Below are 27,346 nucleotides of genomic sequence, written 5' to 3'. Positions count from 1 at the left end.
TAAGTATACCAAATGGAAGAGTGGGGAAACAGTGGGGAAAAGAAGTATAGAAAGAACTGGAAAAGGAAACCCAAGGAACAGCTGAAAAGTGGAGGTTGGTGGGGTTAATCCATCATTTACTTCCCTTCCATCCCCCCCAATTAAAATACAGATGATAATCTCAGATACCTTTGCCAGGTGGAAATAATCAATCATTCAGAGGTGTGATCAAGGATTAGACACTAATCAATCAATCATAGGTTTTGGACAAGATGTGAAAAGCCCTTCATCAGTTTGGATGTCTTTAAAACTATTGGAAGAACTGGTGTGACCTTTGCACGGATTGTTTGAGGAAACTTGGTCACATCCTGTCAGTTGTGTATAAAATAGGGAACAAATAAGAACCCAGTGATTTGAATGTTTGGAGGTTTAGTGATGGTATTCTCTAGCTAGATTCCTAAGAAAAATTCACTGGGTGGGGAAGAGAAGAGCCCAAGGCTCTGGGCTCTACTGTGGGCATCAGCTTCAGTCTCTGGCTTCAGTTTTAGTCTGGGGTTCCTACCCATTCCCCTTGGGCCAGAAGAGGACTGTGTGAGCTTCAAAGGGTCTCAAGGATTTGGGACTAGCCATTCACACCTCCACAACCGGTGTCAGTGTCTGCACCAGGAGCCAAGGACAGACTAGAGCCAACAGGAAAGACAGATTCAAGGAGCCTAGCAATAAACCTCCTCCCTACCTAAAGGGAACATCTTGAAGACTAGCAAAAAGACTTCCAGGAGGTGTGTTACCACTTTGCCACATTTCTCCTCTAAACTTGAGCCCATTTCCCCTTAGTTTCAATAATTATAATTGTAGGAGAGTGTGACAGACTTTAAAAAATAATAACCTTACCTTCTTTCTTAGAATCAATATTAAGAATTGGTTCAAAGGAAGAAGAGTAATAAAGACTAGGCAATTAGGGTTGTGATTTGCCCAGGGTCACATAGCTAGGAAGTATCTGAGGCCATATTTGAACTCCATCTCCATTCCTGACTCTCTTTCCACTGAACTATCTTGCTCATCATGTCACATAGCCTTTTGGGAGGAATGTTTAATACCAACAGTTCTTACACTACCACCTTAGTAAATACATTTCATTAAAAGCCAATTGAAGGACAGCTAGATGGCTCAGTGAATAGAGTGCCAGGCCTGGATTTGGGATGACTTGGGTTCAAATCTGGCTTCAGATACTTCCCAGCTATGTGACCTTGGGCAGGTCATTAAAGCCCCAATGCCTAGCCCCTACCACTCTTCTGTCTTAGAACCAATGCACAGTATTAATTCTAAGACAGAAAGTAAGGCTTAAACTTTTTTTTAAGCCAATTGAAGGACAAGTAGGTGGCACAGCAGATAAAGCACCATACCTGGAATCAGGGGACCTGGATTCAAATTTGACCTTGCATACTTTTCAACTGTGTGACCCTGGGCAAGTCGCTTGACTCCAATTGTCTAGCCCTTGCTTTTCTGTCTTAGAGTTGTTATTAAAACAGGAAATAAGGGTTATTTTTAAAAAATTATTTATTTAATTTAGAATATTTTTCCATGGTTACATGATTCATGTTCTTTCCCTCCCTTATCCTTTCCCCCTCCCATAGCCAATGAGTAATTCAACGAGGTTTTACATGTATCATTGATCAAGATCTATTTCCATATTATTATTATTATTATTTGCAATAAAGTGATGATTTCAAGTCTACATCCCCAATCATATCCCCATTGACCCATGTGATCAAGCATTTGTTTTTCTTCTGTGTTTCTATTCCCACAGTTCTTCCTCTGGATGTGGATAGCATTCTTTCTCATAAGTCCCTCAGAATTGTTCTGAATCATTGCATTGCTGCTAGTAGAGAAGTCCATTACATTCGATTGTACCACAGTGTATCAGTCTCTGTGTACAATGTTCTCCTGGTTCTGCTCCTCTCACTCTGCATCACTCCCTGGAGTTTGTTCCATTTCCCATGGAATTCCTGCACTTTATTATTCCTTTCAGCACAATAGTATTCCATCACCATCAGATACCACAATACAGACATTCCCCAACCGACGGACACCCCCTCATTTTTCATTTATTTGCCACTACAAAGAGCATGGCTATAATGCTTTTTTTTTTTTTAAGCCAAAGTTGTCTGGCTGTCTAATTGAAAACAACTGATAATTACGAAGAAGCACACTAATAGGGACTTGTGATCTATATAATATTTTACAGACATTCCAACTCTTCAAGTCTCCTCCTGGACCTCTAAAGTGGAACCGAAATCTAACTATTCTCTAGCAACCAAGCCTGCCAGTGTGAGGGAGGATTGAAAAGTTAGCTCAAGCACCCTTGCTACAAGTGCCTTGTAAGGACAAAAGTTTTTAGGTTAAGAAATTAACAGTAGTATGCTAAAAGAAACTATAAATTACTTATAGACATGCAAAGATAAATATAATCACTTCTACCATAGGTTGAATTGCCAGACATTTAGCTATTGGAGATAATTAAAATGGAATGAAAATAAAAATTCATAGAAGAGCTTCTAGCTTACATATTTTGGAAAGGAGATTGTCTCTCTAAAGGCCACTCCTATTCCAAATTTGGGGAAAATTTCTAACATTTTTCAAAGTTAATGTCATAGATTCTGTTATATGACTGTAGACTTAGAAGAAGAAACTGGAATCGTGGAATCAACTAAGTTCATATATATATGGCTTTGATAGACTAGTTAAATACAGTTATTAGCCATGCCATATTTGTTGTGGGTGACCAAGAGTAACTGGTAACCAATGGTGTCACATATTTGCAGTTGTGAAATATTTTGCAAGTGACTTTTGAATGCAATAAATATGAGATGCCAAAAGTAAAAGATAAATACATGGGTTTTTTTCATGCTAAAAATTTAGAGATATATTCAACTAGACTTAAGATTATCAGATTGATGGTACCAAAATGTTTTATATTTTCATTAATTATAAGATTGTTTTATCTTGATGCCATATTTATGAGTTTCAAATACTGTAATTGTAGAAAGTATTAAAAAAGCGATGCTGTTAATAATTGAGAATGATACCTAAGGAGTAACATGAACACATAACATTAAGGAGTTGGATTCTATGTTTATACTTTGGTATATCAATAGTTAACTTAGTTCTGGCAAACAACATGAGATGCTGAGAAAAAAAAATGAAGATACAATTGATTGTCCAAAGCATTAACTAGTTATGATCCTAAATTAGTGGCTTTCAATTTCTTATTCTCTAACCAAAGGAAGAACAGATATGGCTTCATAGTTGATGAATTAGTTAAAATATCTCTGAACATTTTTCATTTTCAGTCCAAAAATAAATTTAAATGATGGCTTTTGAACTTAAGTACAAATTGAAATCATAAATGAACAGGCATTCGAAGGTCCATTGAATATAGTAAGTAGAGAATTGGGTTTGGAACTTAAAAATTGCCTCCCTTATAACAATGAAACAAAGTAATGAAAGCCAACAAAGCAGATCCATTGTCCAGGATATGCTGTATTTGTCAACCATCATCCCCAAATGCTCTACTGACAAGAAGGATGTGTGTTTCATAAGGATTACATTTGTAAAACAAAAAACAAAAATCCAAACATTTACAACTGAGTATGATATCCTGGAGCAGAGGTTTTGCGGTTGGTGAATTTACAGTCAATCTCGTTAACATGTGATTTCAGTGATAAAATAAATGATACCAGGTTATGAAATATAAAGGATAACAGATGCTTGTCTGGTGATATTTGGTTGCAAATACTAATCACAATTATAGTCTACAGTATGAAAAAATACTCAAAAATTCATTGACCTTAATGAGATGCTGAGAAAACTGGACCTTTAAAGATCGGTCACATAAAATAAAAAGTGTCTCAAGAATATCACACCCAGAGAGTGACTTCTACTACTCCTTAGAATAACATGTGTGTACATGTGCATTTATGTGATCAAAGCAGACACCTTTCAGATGACTTTAATCAATTACAAGAAAACGTTTCCCAGTTTAGGCCTCAATGCAGTTGGACCTGCACAGACACGGACAACTCAAACATCTCAATTTGACTTTCTGGCTTGTGTAAAATATAGCTTACAGCCAATATAGATTTTTTTTTTAATGTTAAACAAAAAAATCTGCAAGGTTAATTTAAAAAAGTCATGTAATGGAGTCGGGTCTCTATTCCCCATGAAATTAAAGAAATTTTGAATTTAGGATATTAACTTATTGATGAAAATGAGCAATTCTATAGATGATATATAGTGTTATTTTAATAATAAAGGGACTTTTTAGGTGTGCACCAATCACAATCAAGTGCTGTAGATACAAATAGAAAAGTGGGACAACTGCTATTAAAGAGATCACATTTTAATTAAGGGAGATAAGACACATAGGCAGGTTTCGCCTCAGAGCAGATGGGGAGACCCATGAGTCTGTAGGGTGCACCAGCGGGCCAGATGGCAATGGCTGGGGGACTGGAGGGCATAGAAGAAGGGCAGAGAGTAAAGACCAACGGGCCTCCACCTTTAGGAAGGGCAGTGGCTAGTGACCACTCATCTAAGTAGGAAGCAGCCATATTCTTATGAGCGCAAAGTTCAGAGTGCAATACGACATTGAGTCTTTCTTTTGAGCACTCGCTACACAGTACAGGAACACTGAGGCAGGCTAGCGTAGAGGGACCGGGCTAGGGACAAAACACAAGCCGGAGTATCCCAAAAGGAAGGTAAAGAGTTAAAAGCAGAAAAGTGCAGAAATAGAATTCTGGTTGGACAATGGTAAAGCCAAGCATTTATAGCACTGGCACACCCTCAATCACTTTCATATTTATCTGGTCATGATTCTTAAGCTTTTGAGATCTTTTTGAGTGAAGATGTGAGGAATGTAATTTGAATTACTTTGAAATTTTGGTAACTCCGACACAATCGCCTCCTTTGGTTTTACTATGGGGTTGGTTCTGTTTCACTTTTATTCTCTACTCCTCCCTTCTCTTACCACTTCCTAATGGGAAGACCAGAAGGAACGTCCTTGGGAGAATGAATCAATTGGTTATCCAAGCAAGAAACACTCATTTCTTCGTCCCCAACAAGGGTAAATTCTGGTACGGAAGGCTAAGAGGTTTAACCTCGGGACACAGCGCCCAGAGTGAGTTTAATATAAATGAATTCTGCTCTGGCTACAGAGTGCTGTCAGCATGCTCTGAGAAGAAAGGCAGGTTAAAATTAATTCAGTTTAAGTCCCTTTGTTCAAACCCTGATTTTCCATTACCATATGCTGGCAGAGTTAGCATCAGGGACAGGCCAGGACAGAAATAGCCTGGCCGCCAAGCAACCCGCAGATTAGCTAGTAACTTGATCTGCCTGCAAACAGACAAGGCAGAGCAGGGTGGAGAGAAAAGTTTGTTTACCTAAAAAAAAAAAAAGATCTACCCAGTTCATTAACATGAATGTGCACAATGTCTAGCATTTCCTTTGTGCTAAATTAACTCATCCTGACTCCTGGGACTGTCTTCCAAATTAACCCTTTCAGGGGAAGCCAGAGAGAAAGCCTGAAAATTGCGATGGAGAGCAGCAGGGCCAGCTTAAGGAAAATGGTCTTGGAATAGGATGCCAGGGCCATTCTGCTGTTATCATTGGGTGACATCAGGCAAAGGAACTCTATTCCTTCTCTGTAAAATAAGGGGGTTCTAGTGGGAGGCATTTAAGGTTGTCTAGCTTTTAAATTTTGGATCCGGTGACTGTCCACCAGCTGGCACAAGTATGATTTTTCTATGCAAATGAGTGCTTGTGCAAAAAGCCTATTTTGGGCTTGCCACTCAGGCCCAACCAAAGCATGGCCTCCGAACAGCCCCTCCCTGGGAAGCAAGTGACAACAGAAGACTTTGCAAAGGTGGAAATGCTTTTAGAAACTTATGCAAGAGCCTAGACGGTCAACAACTGGCTCCTATCTCCATTAAAAATCATGTGAAAGGTTTACCTGAAATCTGATCGGTCTATTTCTGCCCTTCCATTTAGTTAAATTTACAGGAGAATGAAATTTCAGTTTTAAAGATATGCCCAGCGGCTGCACAGTAGAGAACAAAGCCAGATGAACTGTGTTTATGTGGCCACTGGCCTATTCTTGAACAGCAAGTATTAGCTTTAGTGGTTAACTTAAGGACTCTCAGATACTTTGGAGACAACAAGGATATTCCCAGAGTTTGCTGGTTTTTAACTCCGGCTTTTTTATGAGGAAAAAAGGAGGAAACAAGGAAAGAAATTTTCAGACTTTTTGGTTTGTGCAGAGCCTTCACACAGTAAATCAATTGGTTGCTCCAATCCTGTTTGCTCTGTAGCCAGACTGAAATAATATAGTCCCTACAGAGGTGTGAATTACCCTCATTCATCTTAATGGAGTGTTAACTTCAAACGCTGGTTTTTAACCATTTAAATGCTTAGACATTAAGCAAACATTTGGTTCAAATGATAGAAAATAATTTATAAGTATTTACCCTTGGAATAAAGGAGTGATTTCTTTTTTTTTTTAGTAAGTGCCTCCAAAGCATCTAATTATACAAGCATGGCACCAAATATAAGCTACAGGCTTATCAGTAAACAATATTTTGTTTTCTTCTTTATTTGATTTTAAGGAGTTATATAATCTCACCAGTTATTTTTTAAATTGAGCCTATTTTTTTTTAAGTATCTGGCTCTAAAACACCGAAAAAATACTGTTGCGGGCAAGATCTCAGAAAAGTTTTTGAACCATGTGTACAGTAACCCTGGTAAAGAAGGCAAAATTGCCTTTTATTTTACCTTAGACACTTCTAAGGTGTTTTATACAGTAGCTATTGTCTAAGTAGCTAGATGGAGCAGAATATCAAGTTTTAAGAAAAATGAGCATCTTTTTACCCTCTAAAATACTTTATTCTGATGCTGATCAGTTAGAAATTTAGGATAAAATACTCCAACAGGTTTCTTGCCTTTCTGCCAAATCTTCCTCCTCCTCTCTCCATACCCCATAGGTAGGAGGAAAATGCATTAATTGATGCCCAGTTGTTATCACACTTAACATTTGTCCCAGGGGGCACTCTTGCATCTGTTGCAGATTTGAGGTTCTTTGGTTGAGTACATGGGAGTTGGAAGTATTGAAGCAGTCATTTTTATCTTGGATTATAAGTCTAAAAAATTGAAAAAGTGGGGTCTCCTAAATGGCTCATCAGACTGATGTGCTCTGGGATATTCTTTATAATACAGGATGCACTAAAGGTTGTGCTATGGCAGAGAGCCCTAAAGCAGGACGCACCAGTAGATGAGGCCACCAAGTGGAAGAATATCATTGGAAACCATTGGGATAGTTTTCTCTATTGTATCCTATTCCTGCCCAAAGTGAGAGTTGCTCAGAGAAGTGGGAAAGGCCCAGGACTTGGCAACGATACCCATTTTGTCTAATGGAAGAAATAAAAATTCAAGACCTAATTCTTGAAATTCTTGAAAAAAAATTCATACACAGATTCTTTTGTTCTAAATTAGAAACTAACTGATAACATTGGTCTGAACTAAGAAACTGGATTAGGGCAAGTCAACAAACACTAATTAAGTGCTTTCTGTTTGCAACAGGGCTGTAGAAAATTCGAACAAGATATTTCCCACCTTCACAGAGTTCATAATCTATTAGGGAAACAACACACTTGCACCCATAACCATAATGCAAAATAATAAATAAAAGGGCTTTAAAGCATTAGAAAGTGAAGTATTATATGAGAGGATTGCTCTAGAGAGGCAGGAGGGATGCTTACAGGGAAAGGAGGAGTTGAGATTCTGGGAGGAGGTGGAATATAATTGTGATTTAAAGGATGAATAGAAATTTAATTTCTACATAAGTCTGAAGGAGGAAGATAAGAGAAAAAGGGCCAGAGCAGATGTGGGAAGGTAGAGTGCTGAACACGTTCTGTTCTGGTAAATTAGGAACTTGGTTCAATCAATGCTTGTACAGTCATTTTCCAGTTTTCAATTCTTTGAGCAATGGAGCACATAAATTTGCATTTTGCATTTAATTTTCTGGTTTTTCACATGGGTATGGTTTAGAGGGTTGCTGAGAAGATCAAATAAGACATTAGTAAAGTACTTAGCATTGCACTGGGCACATAATAGACATTGTTCCTTTTCCCTTGCTCCCTTTTGCTAGGAGGGATAGGTGGGAGGAAGAAAGGTGGATTTTCACTGATTAAAAAAATTTTTTTTAATTTAAAATTTTGATTTAAAACTTCTAAAATATTAATAAAAAATCTAATTGAATTTCTTAATTTAAAATACATTTTTAAAAATTACCAAAGATTATGCTGCATGATAAGGCTGAATTTATGTCAATAATGCATAGTTGGTCAATATTAAGAAAAGTATAAAAATAACAGACCTTATTAACAGCAAAAATACAAAAAAAGTCTTATAATCATATAATAGGCAGAGAAAGCTTTTGGCTAAATACTTAAATAATTTTGTTTCTAGTAAAAAAAAAACATTCAAAAGCAAAGGAAAATGGGTTTTTTCCTTTATTTGACTACAATCAAGTGAATATCCAATAATATCTAAGACTAAATGTCAGCTTCTAGTGTAATATTGATAAACTAAAGGCTTTTCCAATAAGATCAGGAGTAAATCAAGGATGCCCATTACCTTCATTACAATTTTATATAGTGCTAGACATGCAAGCTAAAAGAATAAGATGAGAAAAGAAAATTGAGAGAATAAGCATGGGCAAAGAAGAAATAAATCTATCATCTTTTAATTTTGATAAGATGGCTTGGTTAAAGAACCATAGAAAGCAAACTAAATTAAGTGAAACTACTGATAACTTTTGCAAAGTATCAGCATGTAAAATAAAACCAAATAGATTCATCAGCATTTCTATAAATTAATAATAAAACCAGGCAGGAAGAGTAGAAAGAAAATTCCATGAAAACAACTACATAATGTATTTAGGAAAACATCTGCCAAAGGAACTATATAAATACAATTACAAAACACTTTTTTACAGAAACATTTCCCTAAATAAGTGGAAAAGTATCAGTTGCTCACTTTTTGCTCATGCTAGTATAAAGTGAAAATACTATCTAAATTAGCTTACTTATCCGGCACCATGCCAATCAAACTATCAAAGGATTACTTAGAAGAGCTAGGAAAAAAGTATAACAAAACTCATCTGGAAGAACAAAAAATCAGGAATCTCAAGGGAAATAATGAGAAGGAAAGTGCTATAAATATACCAGATATAAAACTTTACTACAAAGTTATAAATGTAAAAATTATTTGGTACTGGTTAAAAACAGAAAAAGTCATTCAGTGGAACAAGTAAGTACCCAGTTTAAAGAGTCTAATGGACATAGTGGCATATTGTTTGATAAACCCAAAGACCTCAGATACTGGGGAAAGGATCAGTATTTGACATTAACTGATGGAAAAACTAGTTGGCAGTGATAGAAATTGGGTGAAAACCAGCACTTCACCCAACATACCAAAATTAGCTTCAAATGGACACAAAACATTGATATAAAATGATATGTCAGAAACTAATTAGAACAAGACAAGAAATACCTTTTATAATTGATATGCAAGATATATGAAGTGAGGGCAGATGGGTAGCTCAGTGGATTGAGAGCCAGGCCTAGAGATGGGAGGTCCTCGGTTCAGATCTGGCCTCAGACACTTCCTAGTTGTGTGACCCTGGGCAAGTCACTTGACCCCCATTGTCTAGCCCTTACCATTCTCCTGCCTTGGCACCAATACATAGTACTGATTCTAAGGAGGAAGGTAAGGGCTTGAAAAAAAAAACGGTATATGAAGTGATTCAAATATTTAAGAATCAAATCCATTATGCAATTTTTATAAATATATAGTTATGCAAAATACACACACATATATATGTATATAAATTTTAATGCAATGAAATAAATTAATGCAACTAAAGATGGACAAAAAATAACTAAGTGGGAAAAAATTTTGCCAGTTATCTCTGACCAATTTCTCATATACAAGCTATATAAAGAACATTTTTTCAAATTTACAGAATTAAATCCTTTTCTCCCAATATAGTCAAAGAAAATATACAAGAAGTTTTCAAAACAATTTTAAAGGAAGAAGCTGAAACTTTAATAGCCACAAGAAAAAATGGTCCAAATCACTAATACTTAAAGAAAAGCAGTCAGTCGATAACATTTTATTAAGTGCCCACTATGTAGCAAGTTCTGTGTGTGCTAAATACTGGGAATACTGATACAAAGAAAAGTCTCTCCCTACAAGTAGCTTACAATCTAATGGGGGACGACAACACACAAAAGGAAGCTGGAAAGGGGAATGGAACCTAATAAGGGCACGGTGCAAGTGTCAGCAAAGTCCCAAAGTAGTGCATCAAGGTGAGCAATGACCCGGGATCCCTTCGTAAATGGAAGTTTTAGAGTGCATGGAGTTCACTTTCCAATCAGAGGGACAGAGGATGGTGATGAGGCTTCCTCCAGCATGATGGTTATCAGAGAAGTCACAAAAGTAGTGCAGAGACAAAGGAACTCTGAGATGCTACTCTACAACCACCAGCATGGTAAGGGGGAAAAAGGGGAAATGATAGTAGATATAACAGAGACTGCAGGAAAACAAAGCACACTACCACGCTCTTTTAAAAAAATCTTTACTTTCTGTTTTAGTAACAACTATAAGACAGAAGGGCAAGGAATAGGCAATTGAAGGTTAAGTGATTTGCTCAGGGTCATACAACTTCAGGAGTGTCTGAACCCAGTTTCCTCTGGACTCCACACCTAGCAATTTATCCACTGTGCTACCTAGCTGCCTACTAATGCATTGTTGGTAGTGCTCTGCATTGGTCCAGCCATGCTGGAAAGCAACTTAGAATTATACCTTCAAAGTTACTAAACTGTGTAAAGCCACTATTAGATTTCTACCCTAAAGAGATCAGAGAAAGAGGGAAAGGATCCATATGCCCCAAAATATTTATAATAATTTTTTGTAGTATAGAATTGGAAAAAAATTAAATAAATTATGGCATGTGTATGAGAGTTGAGGGAAGAAGGGTCAGAAGACAGATTGTAAAGTTGAGGAGTTGAAATGAAAATTACAAATGCAGACAGCTTTTTCTAAGAGTTTGCCTGAGAAACCAAGATGTATATTGCACAATAATTTGAAGGAATGGTAGAAATCTAAAAAAGTTCTTTCTAAAGGTTGGGAAAACTTTAAAGCTGAAAACACAGGAGAGGCTAAAGATCTGAGATAGGTGATGATTGAAGATAAATTCTGCTGGAGAAGACAGGATAGAATTGGGGGAAAGGTATATATATATATATATATATATATATATATATATATATACTCATATACTCTCTCCAATGGTGGCCATGGAGAGGTAAAGGACCACATCATTTTTAAGAAACAGAAAAAAAAATACAGGGGATGATGTCAAGTGGCTTTGAGGGGAAGAAAAAGAAGGGGGAGAAGGCTCTCACTTTAAATGGCCTCAATGTTTGCAGTAATGTAAGAGGCAAGATCCTCAGCTGAAGGAAGAGGCGTGAGAGCCTAAAGAAAGGAAGTTTGCCATGAGGATGGTTTCAGAAAAACCTGGGAAGACTTCTATGAACTGATGGAAAGTGAATTAGCAGAATCAGAACAATGTACACAGTAAAAGCAAAGCTGTAATAACAAACTATGAAAGACTTAGCAATGTTAAGGAATACAACTAACTTCCAAAGGACACACAATTAAAAAAAAACAACAACAAAAAAACCACTACAAAACTATCCTTAAGATAGAGAACTGATGGACTGCTGAGTGAAGACTGGAGTATTTCCCCCCTCTTTTTCTTGCTTCTCCTCCTCCAATAAAACATGACTAAATGTGGAAATGTTTTGCATGTATAATATAATGATATTTCTTGTTTTCTCAGTGGGTAGAAGAAGCAGAAAGAGAGAAATCAGAACTGAAAATAATTTTTTTAAGTTTGAAATAATTTTTTAAAGATTTAAAATAGTTTTTGGAGAGAGGTAAGGGGTTAGAGGGGAATAAAAGGAATGATTTGTTGCTGTGAAAGGCCAGTTGAAGCTGCATAACTGAATTTATGCTCTGCCTACTTAACAGTTGTGCCATCTTTCAGCTCCATTCAGCAGCATGCAAGAACGGGGGTGGCAGATAAAAGGAATAATCCAGGGTTAAGGCTCCACAATGGATGAATGGTGATAGGACAAGGGATGGAGAAATTTGTGAGTAGAGGGAAATATAGGGTTGACTTGGGAAAGAATAGAAATGGAGGGAAGAAATCAGAGTAAGGGCAATGTGGGATAGAGTAATGAATATGAGAGGAGGATGAAAAATAGATTTGGGTGTGGCAAGATATAAGGAGAGAATGGAATGATAGGTTGAGGTCAGAAAGAGGCATGCCAGTTTTTGATTAAGGAAGAATACTACTTGTGGGCAATGGAGATCCAGCATGTGACTATTCCCAAGTATGCTGAAGGGAGAATGAGAGGTCATGTGATTTAAGGATACTCAAAAATTGGGAGGTTTTCCAGCTTCTAGGAGCATCAGTATGAATGTTGAAATCCTCAAAAACTCTAGATTTTTCCTTCAATTCTTTTATTAGGTTTTCTAACCTCTCTGGGGGGGGGGGGGTTCTTGTTCATTCTGTTCTCTTTTATGAGTTTCTACAGTTATGGCAGAATGACTTTCCTCTTCTGGAATTTTATCCCGGGATTACTTTAACCCATAGCATTTCTTCTTTGTAAAATTCTTCTTAGCATGTTTGTTTCATTAGTCGCTCTGTTGTTAGTTTCTTTGGGGGACCCCTTACCTTTTTGTTGTTTTTAAGTTTTTTGAGGGCATTTCTAGAACTAGAAGGGAAACTGGGAATATTGGCACACTCATGCAATAATCTTGCAGTGCTATAGAAATGGATTATGGAGCAAGGTTCTAGAGATGATGGAGCAGGATGTGATCCAGGGTATATACCTAGAGATGAGTTAGCTTTGGTAAAAGATTACAATATCCTGAAATTGCAGTAAAGAAACAAAGAAGTTTTAAAATTTTTGGGGGGGTTTAAAGCACTTAAGATGCATGATTCTGGTGTGTCAGTTACTTTTGCTTTTGGTTGTTTCTCAGAAGATTTTACAAGTTTCTTCATTTCTAGTGGTGATTCTGTGGATTATTAAAGCATATCCTCCCACATTTTTGTTCACTGTTGACATGTGCATTAGCTCCTTGTGACTCATTGTCATGCATTGTTCTGTCCGGGAAAACTATACCACAATAGAGGTATATTCTAGAACCTGCTACATCTTGCAGTAAGATGTCAAGAATATTGTGAAAATAATAGCGATATAGGTATTGAGCATGCTATGGTAGTTTCTTACCATATCCATTAAAGTCTTTCATCAATCCAACATTTCCAATGTAGAAGCAAAGGCTGAGGCTGTGTGGTGCAGTGAAAAGAACCCCACCATGAGTCGAAGACGAATCTTTTAAGAGCTTAAATCGTTTAATCAATTATTTGAGTTATGTCAATGAAAGGTTGGATCAGATAATTTCTAAAGTATCTTCTGGCTCCAAAACTTGGATTGTAAGATTCCTTCTAGTGCTAAGATCATACGATTTCTGATTTCCAACCATTCTTCCACCAAAAGTCCTAATGAATTTTTTTCTCTTAGATTAGCTAAACTCATTCCTGCTAAATAATGACTACTCAATTCAAGTTATTAAAAATGAGAAGTAAAAGAAAAACTAAGAAAACAAGAAGTTTAATATGGATGAATCTCTTGTTTAGATACACATTTTCAATTCAAAATAAGAGGAATGAATAACTGGGAATGGTGAAACAAGCCCTTTGTTGCTAATGATGCATTCAGTTCTCTTGGCTAGCTGATGAGTTTGGGGAGTAATTTTATCAGCTGTCACAACGAGCCTAAATCTGAATTTATAGAAGGCATAAACACATAATGGTTTTAATGGGGTTTTTGAATTCAATAGCAACACATAATTAGATCCAAATAGATTAAAGTTCCCCACTGTGCTCTAGGAACATAACTAGAAAGCTTTATTTTCTCTAATACTAGTGGTGTAAACACAAAATGGCTTATAGAGTCAGAACATAAATATCCTGAAAGTTCAAACTGAGTTGAGCTTTTAGAAAACAAGTACTTGCAATGGAAATACTGACTAGTTTCAACTGCAAAAGTTGTTAGTATTTCTCTAGTAGGATACAAGAAAAAATAATACTGGTTATTTCCCACGATGCAAACATAAGTCTCTTAGTCTATTAAAGAAGATGGATATCATTAATTTATATACTAACACTGATTCTATCCTCTTACAACTGATCAATTATCAAGTATTTCCAGAGCACCTATGTGTCTTAATACTATGCACTTAGTGAACAACACTTAACACTATGAAAAATACATGCAATAGCAGAAGGAGTTCTTGAACTCATGTAGACTGCAATCCGGTTAGACTGTAAAGAAGCAGCATGATAAAATATTAAAAGGGCACTGGATTTGTAGTCAGAAAATCTGAGTTCAAATTCTGGTTTTACAATTTACCAGCTATCTGATCTCTGGCAAATCATTTTACCCATTGAAACCTCAGTTTTCACCTCTGTAAAGTACAGAGATGAATTTTTGTACTACCTACTTCATAGGGATGTTATGAGGACCAAATAAGATAATAGATATAGTCTGTAAACTTTAAAACACTATAAAAATGTCAAACTGTTGTTTTACTAGATTTGTGCTAAAACTGAAAAAATGCTTTCTTTTCCCAGAAGATAACCAATTTATTCTAGGTCATCCCCATTAAATCACTTCAAAAGTAGTGAAGTCCAGGAGTGAGAAAGTTCACTTTCACTTGTACAAAAAACATGCTCTTTCAAGACTGGATGAAAAATTTGAAGTAGAATTATAATAATAGGGGCAGCTATGTGTTACATTGGATAGAGCAACTGGCAAAAAGTCAGGAAATCTGAGTTCAAATATGGCCTCATTTACTTGCTCTCTGTGACCCTGGACAAATTGTTTAACCTCTGTTTGCCTCAGTTCCAACTCTATTAAATGGGTACACACTTGGGAAATAACTGGTAAACCCCTCCACTATCTCTGCCAAGAAAACTCCATGAACTTTGTTGGACATGATTAAACAACTGGACAATTGCAATAAGATGTCTTCTATATTCCATAATCAACTGAGCTCTGTGATGATACACATGTTTTACTGGAAACCATCCCATTAACTCTTTTGTGAGAGTAAGAGAAAATGATTCTTTTCTTTACTAATCCATTAAAAAATGATTAGTGTAAAACTCAAAATCCCAACAATAATTCCAAAGAGAAGCAATACACAAGCCTGTGGAAACAAAGAAAACACAAAAGAAACAGTTAGGCTACCTTGTATTAGGAAAATTCTATTTCTGCAAAGAGTATTAAGTATATGATTTAGGGAGAAAAAATTTTTCACTTTTCACTCAAGATTTCAAGGGGCATCTTCAGCTGCATTTTAAAAACATTTTAAATTAAATATTTCATTGTTTTTGACACTTAAAAAGTGCAGGCTTCACTTCTATGACGGTTTCTCCCATTAGTTAGGCAGATTGAAGAGTAAAGGACCATCATATTAGATAGATTTCACTATGAAATTCTGAAGATGGAGTCATCCATCTCAAGACACCCCTATCAAGCCATGTGACTTCAAAGATAAACTTCAAAGCTCAAGTCAATGCTAAAAGGTATTTTTATTCCTTGGGATTTTTTTCACAGATATTTTAAATTATATAAACAAGGATGAGTTAGACCCATATTAATTTTACAATTATTCCTCCCACTTCTTTACTTTGGAACAAATAAAAACTCCCCACTAAACCAGTTATACTTCACCAAAATATTTTCCTCCCTGCAATAGTATTTCTGTGTGATAGTGGCCTGAATTTATAGCAGAGTAGTATTCCATTATATTTATTTAATCACAGTGGATTTAATTGATTTGATCCACTTGATGGGCAACAAATTTGTTTCCAATTCCAATTCCAATTCTAATTTTCTATCACAAAAAGTGCTATTATGAATATTTTGGAATATGTGAGAATTGCTTTCTTATCATTGTTGTGAGAAATGTATTTTTCACATACTGTATTAATTCCCATACATTAAGGAAAATTATTGTGTATTCCTAAGTCTGGGATCTGAGTCAGAGATACCATCTACTCTGCTGTTTTTTGCATTTTCTTTGTCTTAGGGAATCCCAAAGAATGTCTTCCTTTGTAACAGAATTTGGTTAATAAATGAAGAAGACAAGAGTTCTTTTCCTGTGGATGTGACCTGTCTACCAGTAGAGATGGGGAGGGATAGGATAGGCAGATGGATCACCTCTTAATTAGTCATCACCAATTAAAGATGTCTTGGGATGTTCAAGGGAGAGAATGAACTCCTAAAAATCTAATTATTGGGCAGCCAACCAGGCTTGGGTCATCCCTGGTTTGCAAGAGAGCCACAGAAACCTATATCACTTTATTGGTTACAATGCTAGGTTAACCAATAAACCTGATATAATCAATAAATTTATATTCTTCTCAAAAATCAGTCTCTTGATATAATTTTAATTGTGACAGTGTCTTCCTTGTGGTAGAAGTCTAGTAACAGGGTCAACGGGTATAGACATTTTAATCACTTTCTTTGCATAATTTCAAAATGTTTTACAAAATGATTGCACCACTTCAACAATGTATTAGTGTGCCCACCTTCCCACAATCCTTTCAATATCAAGTATTGTGATTTCTTGTCATTTTTGCCAATTTGCAGGGGGTGAGGTGAAACCTTTTGATTTACATTTCTCTTACTATCAATGATTTGACACATTTTTTTTCACATGGTTGTGAATACTTTGAGGTTCTTTTGAGAACTATTTGTTAGTTCCAACTTCTTTGGCATTCAAATCTCTTTAAAATTTAACTCTAATCTATCTTTCCAGAATTATTATCTGTTTTTTGCTGTTCTTCACACATGACACTCTCTCCCATCCCTGGATCCTTCTAGTTGCTGTTGTAATGCCCTAAGTCAGCGGTTCTCAACTTCTCAATTTGTAGCAATGAGAATACATAATGCATATCAGGTATTTACATTCTGAATCATAACTGTAGCAAAATCACAGTTTTGAAGTAGCCACCAAAATAATTTTTTGGTTTGGGGTCACTGCAACACGAGGAGCTGTATTGTGAGGTCACAGCATTAGAAAGGTTGAAAACCACTGCCCTAAATGAAGTCTTCCCTCCCATGGGAATCTCTAGTTTCCTTCAAAATCCAGCTCAAGTACTACCTTCTACATGAAGCCACTTCATTTTCCCATCTGCTTTGTCCTAATTATTTTGCATTTATTCATAAAAACATATATATATTAATATATATGCATATATATGTTGATTGCTTCAACTTCAAACTTCAAAAAGTTTCATTTTAAAATTTGCATCCCCAGCACAATTGCACAGTGCTTGGGATACTAACTAAATGCTTACTGATTGATAAACAGCCTCTTGAAAATGTGTAATATAAAATGACAAGATGTTTCTTAAAACAGGGTTCATGAAAGAAAGATAAAATTAAAAAACATACCCCAAGCTTCTTCTTTGATATGAAATCCTCTCTACTGAGTTTAATATAAAATAATCCTGGGTACACAAAAAGCAAACATGTTGATGTACTGGCACCTTTAAGGGAGAAAACAAATAAATAAAATGATGTCATTAAGAGCAGAAACTGAAACAGAGAGCCAATTCATTATGTGGAACTTTGGGAAGGGATAACTTACCCACTATCCCAAATACATTTTTAATGTCGGGAACATATAGTGCAAGTAAAACAATGATAGTATTGAGTGCTAGCGTGACCAAAAAATGACGAATCCATGAGAATGGGAGATTGGGAAAAAACATCATTATTAATGCTTTTCTTGCCTGTAAATTGGAAAAAGAAATTAATTTAAGAGAAGGTATCATTAGGGAAATACTTGTTTAAACATAAATCTGTGCTTATGGTCTTCTCACAAGATATCTATTTTCTAAAATGTTCTATCTACACACTGCCTTTATCATGAAGCTTTTAAAAACACTTATAACACTGTAGTTTTATTCTCAGGTATCTTCCTTTCTCAGGACCTTGTAATTAATTTAGTGCATTTTTCATATTCTATTATGCATGATAATTACTTATGTACTTATCTCTCTTAATAGGTGGCAATCTCTTTGTAGTCAGAAACTGCATTTTATTAATTTCTGTATGGCCCTGCCTTGGGCTTGGTGTAGTGTAATATGCATGGTAAATGCTTAACAAATATTTGTTGAATTTTTATTGCACCTTGCTGGGTAAAAAATTATCACAAATGTGAAAACTTTCACATACAAATTTTCCTTAAAATAAATAACTTCTTTGATTATATTAATCTTTCTGACATGAAGAATCTGCTATGATTATCTCACTCACTACATGATTTACATTTCTGAGGTCTAAGGAAAGAACTAATAGAGTCCTAAGCCAGAAAAGCTACAATTTGGGGCCCAGAGATAGATGACATGCCTGTTTCTAATTACTAGTCTAGCTGAGATAAGAGATTAACGGCTACTAGGTAATAAAAGTAGGCCTGGAGTCAGTAAATACTCAGCTCCCTTAGTTCAAATCTGGCTTCAGGCAACTCCTAGCTGTGTGACCCTGGGCAAGTCACTTAACCCCCATCACCTAGTCCTTACCACCCTTCTGTCTTGGATCCAATACATGATATTGATTCTAAAACAGAAGGTAAAGGTTTTCCTCAGTGTCCTCATCTGGAAAGAATGGCAAACCACTCCAGTATCTTTGCCAAGAAAACCCCAAATTGGGTCATGAAGAATCAGACAGGACCAAAAAACATCTGAACAATAAATTATAATAGTCACCAATTTGTCCACAAAGTCTATAAGTAGAAGAATAAAGTTTCTAAAACAGAAAAGAATTTTTATGAAGGAAGTATTTTAAATTGTGTAAGACAATTTTTTCATTCTGGCTGTAATAGCATTTATTCTTTCAAAGAGCACTTATTAATATACCAAGCACTGTGCAAGAAATAAACCAATTACAAGATGAGAGCCCTAGAGATAAAAACCAAAACGAACAGATAAGGCACTCATATAACAATATCTGAAGTCTTTGTTCTTGGTAACATAGTAATTCTCAGATTTCTCATGTACAGTAATATTTTTTTTTCATTCCTTCTTTCTGCTCTCATGTCTTAACAACTGCAAAGTCAATGTTTTGTTTTGGCTAGGATTAAATTAAACTTTCTCTGTGACAACAAAATTACAATAAATCAGCAAAGAACTTACTTTTGCTGACTTGAATTTTCATCTTTTTGTATACATTCTTTTGAAAACACAATACAGAATTGAAGGGGAAAAAAATCAACCTTCCCCATAAAACTTTAGAAGTACTATATTCTCCAAATTGAAAACAATGTTGCGGGATAGGTTAAATCTAAACTTAATCTCAAAAAGCACAAATTAGCTAAATGCTTCACTGTTATTTTTGTCCTTTCAAGAAGCCATATGTACTACGAGGTCTTTGATCAATCACTTGACAAATGAATAAGATATACAAGACTAGAAATGACTCAAATGTTCTAGTCTGCAAAGAATTAGTGTTGCCATATTAGGGAAACGACTACAACACGCAGCAAGACCTTTAAGAGTACTTACAGGGAAATGAATTAGAGGGACTGTCAGGAGCACAGCAAACAGTATGCATAACTTCACAGCCATCATGACAACATCATGTGGCAAGTATTTGCTATAACTCTGTAGTATTTCAGAATCCACTTTTTCTGGAAATAACAAAACAAAGTTACATATAAGTTGTTAAAAGGTTGGGAAGAACATAATATTTTCTTTTCCTTGAACATGTCTTTGCAAGACTTTCTAAAACTAACCAAAATATGGGCCTGTCCTTTCCCTGGGGAACATGAGAACACCTTCCCCACTCCCTTCACATTTTAGCAACCCAAACAGAAACAAGCACAGAGACAGCTTCAAAAGTTATGAAAAGAAATAAAAATGCAGAATTTTTTTCTTTCCAGGATATCATAGAGCACCTCAATTGCTGCTTTGCTTATTTTCACCACACCTATTAGCTCAAAAGGCACTAAGTGGTGTAATTATTGTTACCCAAACAGAAAATAGGACTAACAGAAAATGAATTACCGAGGGTCATAAGAGAGTAGCCAGGAGGGGCAGGCAAATTCTATATAGCAAATGCTGCTTTTTCCAATGATGAGAGCTAAAAGTGAAGGTATTTAATAAAGCAGTACAGGATTGAAAGCCAGGCCTAGGGAAAGGAAGTCCTAGGTTCAAATTTGGCCTCAGACACTTCCTAATTGTGTGACCCTGGGCAAGACCTCCATCACCTAGGGGAAAAAAAGAAAACAGTGCATATAGAACCATAGGAAAAAATAAATTTTTTTTTTAATTTTATTTTTTATTTGGTCAATTTCAAACATTATTCCTTGGTTACAAGAATCATATTCCTTCCCTCCCTCCCCTCCTCCCACCTTCCTGTAGCTGACGCACAATTCCACTGGGTATTACATGTGACCTTGATCAGAACCTATTTCCATGTTGTTGATGTTTGCACTAGAGTGATCATTTAGAGGCTACATCCTCAGGCATATCCCCTTGACCCATGTATTCAAGCAGTTGTTTTTCTTCAGTGTTTCTACTCCCACAATGTTTCCTCTGAATGTGGATAGTGTTCTTTCTCATAGATTCCTCCAAGTTGTTCAGGGTCACTGCATTGTCCCTAGTGGAGGAGTCCATTACCTTCGATTGTACCACAGTGTATCAGTCTCTGTGTACAATGTTCTCCTGGTTCTGCTCCTTTTGCTTTGCACCAATTCCTGGAAGTTGTTCCAGTTCCCATGGAATTCCTCCACTTTATTATTCCTTTGAGCACAATAGTATTCCATCACCAACATATACCACAATTTGTTCAGCCATTCTCCAATTGAAGGGCATCCCCTCATTTTCCAATTTTTTGCCACCACAAAGAGCGCAGCTATGAATATTTTTGTACAAGTCTTTTTCCTTATTCTCTCTTTGGGGTACAAACCCAGCAGTGCTATGGCTGGATCAAAGGGCAGGCAGTCTTTTAGCACCCTTTGGGCATAGTTCCAAATTGCCCTCCAGAATGGTTAGATCAATTCACAACTCCATCAGCAATGCATTAATGTCCCAACTTTGCCACATCCCCTCCAGCATTCATTACTTTCCTTTGCTGTCATGTTAGCCAATCTGCTAGGTGTGAGGTGATACCTCAGAGTTGTTTTGATTTGCATCTCTCTGATTATAAGAGATGTACAGCACTTTTCATGTGCTTATTAATAAGTAATTTCTTTGACTGAAAGTTGCCTATTCATGTCCCTTGCCCATTTATCAACTGGAGAATGGCTTGATTTTTTTGTACAATTGGTTTAGCTATTTATAGATTTGAGTAATTAGACCTTTGTCATAGGTTTTTTTTTATGAAGATTGTTTCCCAATTTGTTATTTCCCTTCTAATTTTGGTTACATTGTTTTGTTTGTACAAAGACTTCTTAATTTGATGTAATCAAAAGTATTTATTTTGCATTTTGTGATATTTTCTAATTCTTGCTTGGTTTTAAAATCTTACCTTTCCCAAAGATCTGACATGTATACTATTCTGTGTTCACCTAATTTATGGAAAAAATAAATTCTGACTCAAGTTGGAACTACACTTTCCTTTTGTTTGAGAAAACAGCCATGGGTAAATAGATATAGTCAAATATTTCCTGAGTGCTCTCTATCTTTCTGACATGGTGGGGAAACATGGTGGAATTACATGTAGCTCCTGTTCTTAAAGAATTTACAATTTAATAGGAGGCATGACATTTACATATATAATGGTAATTAAGAACAAAGTGCTATGAGTATTTTTAGAAAAAAAAATTTTTTTTCTGATAGAGATTGTGAGTGTGTGACTTTGTGTGTGTGTGTGTGTGTGTGTGTGTGTGTGTAAATCATGGTAAATATCTGGGAAGTGGCATTTAAGCTGGCTATTAAAGGAAGTTTTAACAAATGAATAGTGGGGAAAGGAGAAGTGGGTAATTGCAAGTGGGAGGGAAAATATAAACAAAGACACAAAGGCAGGAAGGGGCAAGAGGCAGCAATATATGTTTATATAGCAGCTACTATATGTCAGGCATAAAGAAGGTACTTTCCGTCCTGTTTCTTAGGAGTGGCTGTTAATTGTTGACTTTATTACAAAAGCATAAATTGCCAATGATAACATTATTTTGCACTTACAGCTCTTCAAAATCTTAATATTAAGTTTTGAGATGACCAGGCTCAATAACAGCTGAGCAAAATGCTAATAAAGGTTTTGGTTTCACATTTGGAAAAATCAATGTGTAAAGTGTTAATAAGCACTTTAAAATTTTATTTCAATATTAAGCAGAAAAATGAATAGTTATGTAGAGAGAATTGAGGAGTCCAGTATGACTGGAGTTCTGAGTACATGAAGGGGAACTGAAAAGAAATAAGGCTGAAAAAGTTGCGTGGTGTTTGTTTATATTCTTGAAAGCCAAGCTTATGGCATAGAGATTGAACTGTATAAAATTTGTATCTCCCTAAGGATAGAGCACAGTAGGAATTTAGTAAATGCTTGTTTAATTTTTTTTCATTTAGCAAGCATTATAAGCAATTGAAATACTGATATATTGTGGGTAGGATGACAGCTGCCCTTTAGGAAGAACTGGATCTGGGAGACCTTAGAGACAGGAAGACCAATTAGGAAGCTATTACACTGGTCTAAGTGAGAAGCAATGAGGGCCTACAGGATGTCGACATTTCTAAAAGAAAGGGACCCCTGTGGAAGATAGTATAAGTAATTAGGAAGACCAAAATGGATGATGCTTGTAAGCTTCTTGAGGACAGGAACGACAGTGCTTTTATCATGACACACATTTAATAAATGTTTCATTCAGACTTACCTTCCGCCTTAGAATTAATACTGTGTATTGGTTCTAAGGCAGAAGAGCAGGAAGGCCACTATCAGTCCACTGATCCACCTAGCTGCCTCTCCTCAGTAAGTTTTAAAATAATAATTATTGTGCATATTCAGTCAGTAATTTTGTTTATCAGAGGAACGTGGTTTCTCCTTCTTAGGAGATAATACCAAGCTCCCATAACAGTTCCTATGATAAAAGCCAGTATTATTAACCTAGGGCCAATAAGGAAAGGCTTTCCTTGTAACCCAACTTGAATCATATATGAAATCAGCTCCTCTGTGCTTGGATAGAAGACACTGCATCACACCTACTGAGCTATGAACAGAAATCTAAGGAAGCAATTCTAATTCAACCTCAAAATTGTTACAATTCTACATTCTATTCTCTCTGGGTCCAGGTTTGCCGTCAGAGCTAGCTGGTTGACTCTGTTCTTAGCTGAGCTAATACATGTAACCAATATGGCAAAATTAAGCGTGTATGGATCTGGATAAATCTCCACAAATATCATACAATGACCTCTGAAAAGCATTTAGGATCCTAGTTAATACAGTGTCATAATCAGAAGAGGTTGCCAGACAGGGCAAAAAGTGTACAAAGTGGGACTTGTTGCTTGACTTTTGACCTTTGGAAGCCTTTAACTTTGGACCAAAATTCTCCACAAGATCTTTGCTCCTAGTACACTCGGTAGTACTTGAGATTGCCATCTGTAGTCATCTTGGCAGGAAAGTGACATGAAGGTTCTTTCTTGCACTGTGATGAAATGCCAAAACAGATCTGAACTGCATATCATTATCTCTATCACGACTGCCTTTTGGGAGGGAATTATTTTGTGTGTGTAGAAACAAAATACCACCCCCCAACCTCTTTAGGATATAATTCTCCTTGAGGTTTTCCTTTCTCCACCTGAAGAAATTGGAGTATTCTAAAAAACTTGCAACTCTGGACACGGAACTAAGTTCTAGGAGGACCCAGGAAGAAAAAGATACCTAATAATCAAGAAAAATCTCTGTAGGAGAAACATATCACTTACAAGCATTAAAAAATTTTAGACCACATGACAGTATGTTAAGAGAGAATTTTTTAAAACCCAGTTTAGGCAAAGTCTAAAAGGGCCAGGAACAGCCAAGAATTTGCTTCAAATGGAAGCTTGAGTGAAGTATTCTGTGGCATACCTATGGTTTTTCCCCTTAATCCTCTCCTTTTTCTCTCACCTTTAATATAACTGCAATGGAAAAGGCACTGGACGTGGAGTCCAGAGAGTTCTGAATTCTAGGCCTGGATTCATAATTTACTGCCTTAGTAATCAAAGGGAAGTCATTTAATGTTCCTCAGCTTTGTTTTCCTCATCTTTAAAATGGGAATAAGTTTACACTACTTATCTCATAAGGCTCTTATGAAGGTCAAAGGCAATAATGCCCCAATGTGTTATATAAATGCAAACTATGATTATTATCATAATTATCACTATAGTCAATCAATAAATATTTATTTACTACCTAACATGTACCAAGCACTCTGCTAAACATTGGGAATAAAGCATAAGACAGTTCGTGGATAGGAAGTCAGGCTGGAAATGCAAAGTTGTGGGTTCAAATCTGGACTCAAATATTTCCTAGTTGTGTGACCCTGGGTGAGTCACTTAACTCAATTGTCTAGCCCTTACTATTCTAAGGCCTTGGAACTGATGCTTTTTATAAACTCTAAGAAAGAAGGCTTAAAAAAAAAAAGACGGTTACTGCCCTCAAGGAGTTTACAGTCAGATGTTCCACTTTGCATGTTCCTGTCTGCTTGGACAGATAGGAATTTTTTTTCTTGCATTAGATATAAAGTTAATTAATTTACAAGTTATATTTATGTCTTTTAAAAAGTATCAATAACCTGATGTTCCTTATTGAAATATCTGGCAGAAAGACTCTGAAATATGTACACAGATCTGCAGTTAAGTTTAATTTCCCATAAACTGACAATTCACACTGTTCTTGATTCCTCACTTTCAAAAGACAATAAATCAGTTTTTTCACACTCTGACTCTACTTTATCTAAGCAGCTTTCTGAAAGGGTTAAATCCACAAACAAGAGATGGATATGAACTTCAAGTATACAAAAAAACTCACTAAGTGATAATAAAAGATAAATAAATTACATTCATCTTTTATTTATAGTAAAAAGTAAATACTTACCATAAAAAGTGAGGTACCCAAATAATGCTGATAAAAAATAAATGAGAAAACTTAAAGAAATTGCTGTGTTGGTTACATTCTGCATTCGGCTCTTGGAAGGTCTAAAAGACAAAAAAAAAATAGAACCAAAGCTGGACACGACTTAAAGAGATCAAACAGTCCCCAGTGCCCAGGTCATGGTGCTCCTCAGTCATACAAAACTGAGTCCATCAGTAATTCCACCAGGAATTGCAATGCGAAGTTGTTGTACAGGAGTTGTGTTTTTTTAATCATGTGACAATCTCCATGAGGACTCTATTAAAATTTTGTGTTATTGTCCAAGAAACCTTAAGAATCTAACACAGGGATTCATAAGGGAAGGAAAGAACTGATTCAGAAAAGCCTCAAAATGCCAAAGGTCTTTTTATTCCTCTTAAGATAATCTAAGATTCATATATGTTACCTTCGAAGTTCACAGTACAAGGGCAATATTGAGGTATGGCAGAGAAATGAAAATGCCATAGTTGGGATGGCATAAACACTCTGAAAAAATGGAAAAGAAGTGAAATTATTAAATAGTTTCCTGCTGAAAATGCTACCTCTAAATTTGACATTAAATTCATGTCCTCCAATGAAAATAACCTGGTTGAACTCAGTTCAACTCCTTGTTAAACAGCCACATTATTGAAAGGGAAATTATTTCAGTGATGTGAGGAACAGTCATGGACAAAGGTTTATTTAGTGAACCTTATTGGTGCCTTCTGCTTTTACATCAGTCATTTTGGGGACCCCCCCTCCGCAAAAGAATGATTGGAGAGTAGAGAATTCCCCCATCACCCTACGTCTTGGAACCTTTTCCCACCATGGACTGCTATTTTCTCAGTTAATATATGTAACCATTAGAATCAATAGGCATTTATTAAGCATTTATTATGTGGCTTGTGCTGAAGATACAAAAACAAAAATGAAAATAGTCCCTGCCCTTAAGTGCATTGCAATTTAACTGGGGAAGAGTACATTTACATCTATAATTGTGTACCAAGAAAAGCCGTCATGTAGAAAGTGACACTTAAACAGAGACTCGAAGGAATTCTAAGGAACACAAGTGAAGCTGGAGAACGTTTCTAGGTCAGCACAAAGACATGAAAATGGAAGTGGAGAGCTGTACGATGAGGCCAGTTTGGCTGGGCTGCAGTGAGTGTGAAGGAGAATTACGGGCAATGAGGCTGGAAAGGTAGATTGGGGTCAGGATGTGAAGGGTTTTAAGGAACAAAATGAAGAATTTATGTTTGACTCTGGAACTACAGCCAGGTTGTGATTAATGCAAATAGCAAATCTTGTGCCGTTGCATTATTCAACTTTGTGTCTGCATTATTTCCATTGGGTTGGAACCAATGACCATATTCTATATAATTTTAACCACAAACAGCACAAGAGGTCGGTTATGAAGGACTCCGAATGCTAAAGAGCAGATTTTATATTTTATCATGGACGTAATAGGGAGCCACTGGAATTTGTTGTGGGGGAGAGGAGAGGGGAACAACACAGTCTGATCTGTATTTTAGGAAAATTACTTTGGTGGCTGAATGGAAGGGCAAATGGAGTGGGAAGAGACAGGAATCCTCACCAGCAGGGCAGTACAATAGTCCCAGAGTGTAAGGCACTAGGGGCCTCATCAGGGTGTGATGGTATCAGAAGAGAGAAGAGGGTACTTTCAAGAGATGCTGCAAAGGGGAATCTCCAGGCCTCAGCACCAGTCTGGAGGAGGGCGTGCCAGATAGGGCCAGGAGTCAAGGATGGCACCTAGATTGCAAGGCTGAAGAACTTGATGGTGAAAGAAAAGTTTGGAGGGAGAGAGGGTGGAAGAATAAAGAGAATAAGTTTAAGCTTTGAACACCGAGTTTGGGAGGAAGGAGGAAAACCAGGAGAGAGCAGAATCCCAAAAACCTAGGGGGAAAGTTTCAAGAAGAAGGTGATTAACAATGTTAAAGCTGCAGCAATGAGTAAATGCAGCATGGCTGGAGTCACAGACCATTGCAGGCCTTTATACAGAATGACACTCCTGAGGTTCACATCCATCAGGACCATTGGGTCTCCGGGCCAAGAGTCTGGGAAATTAAAAG

General features: G+C 36.4%; 1 protein-coding gene across 3 annotated transcripts in view; it reads right to left on the bottom strand.

Annotated features, from left to right (window-relative positions):
* Positions 1–13,497: 13,497 nt before the first annotated feature.
* SLC38A6 (solute carrier family 38 member 6) overlaps positions 13,498–27,346 on the bottom strand; it is an 85,018-nt gene continuing 71,169 nt past the window's right edge. For 2 of the 3 annotated variants that reach the window (XM_003339468.3, XM_007472977.3), the window contains 6 exons: positions 25,687–25,766; positions 25,245–25,345; positions 19,742–19,866; positions 17,827–17,971; positions 17,631–17,725; positions 13,498–15,375 (listed from right to left, as the gene is read on the bottom strand). In XM_003339468.3, the coding sequence (XP_003339516.2) occupies positions 15,310–15,375; positions 17,631–17,725; positions 17,827–17,971; positions 19,742–19,866; positions 25,245–25,345; positions 25,687–25,766 (612 nt within the window). In that variant the 3' untranslated portion in view covers positions 13,498–15,309. Of the gene's footprint in view, positions 15,376–17,630; positions 17,726–17,826; positions 17,972–19,741; positions 19,867–20,242; positions 20,446–25,244; positions 25,346–25,686; positions 25,767–27,346 lie in introns of those variants that run through there. The other variant, XM_016427993.2, reaches the window with a different exon arrangement.

Source organism: Monodelphis domestica, chromosome 1, assembly GCF_027887165.1.
Source record: "Monodelphis domestica isolate mMonDom1 chromosome 1, mMonDom1.pri, whole genome shotgun sequence".
Classification (NCBI taxonomy): Eukaryota; Metazoa; Chordata; class Mammalia; order Didelphimorphia; family Didelphidae; genus Monodelphis; species Monodelphis domestica.
This window is presented reverse-complemented; position numbering and strand designations above follow the sequence as displayed.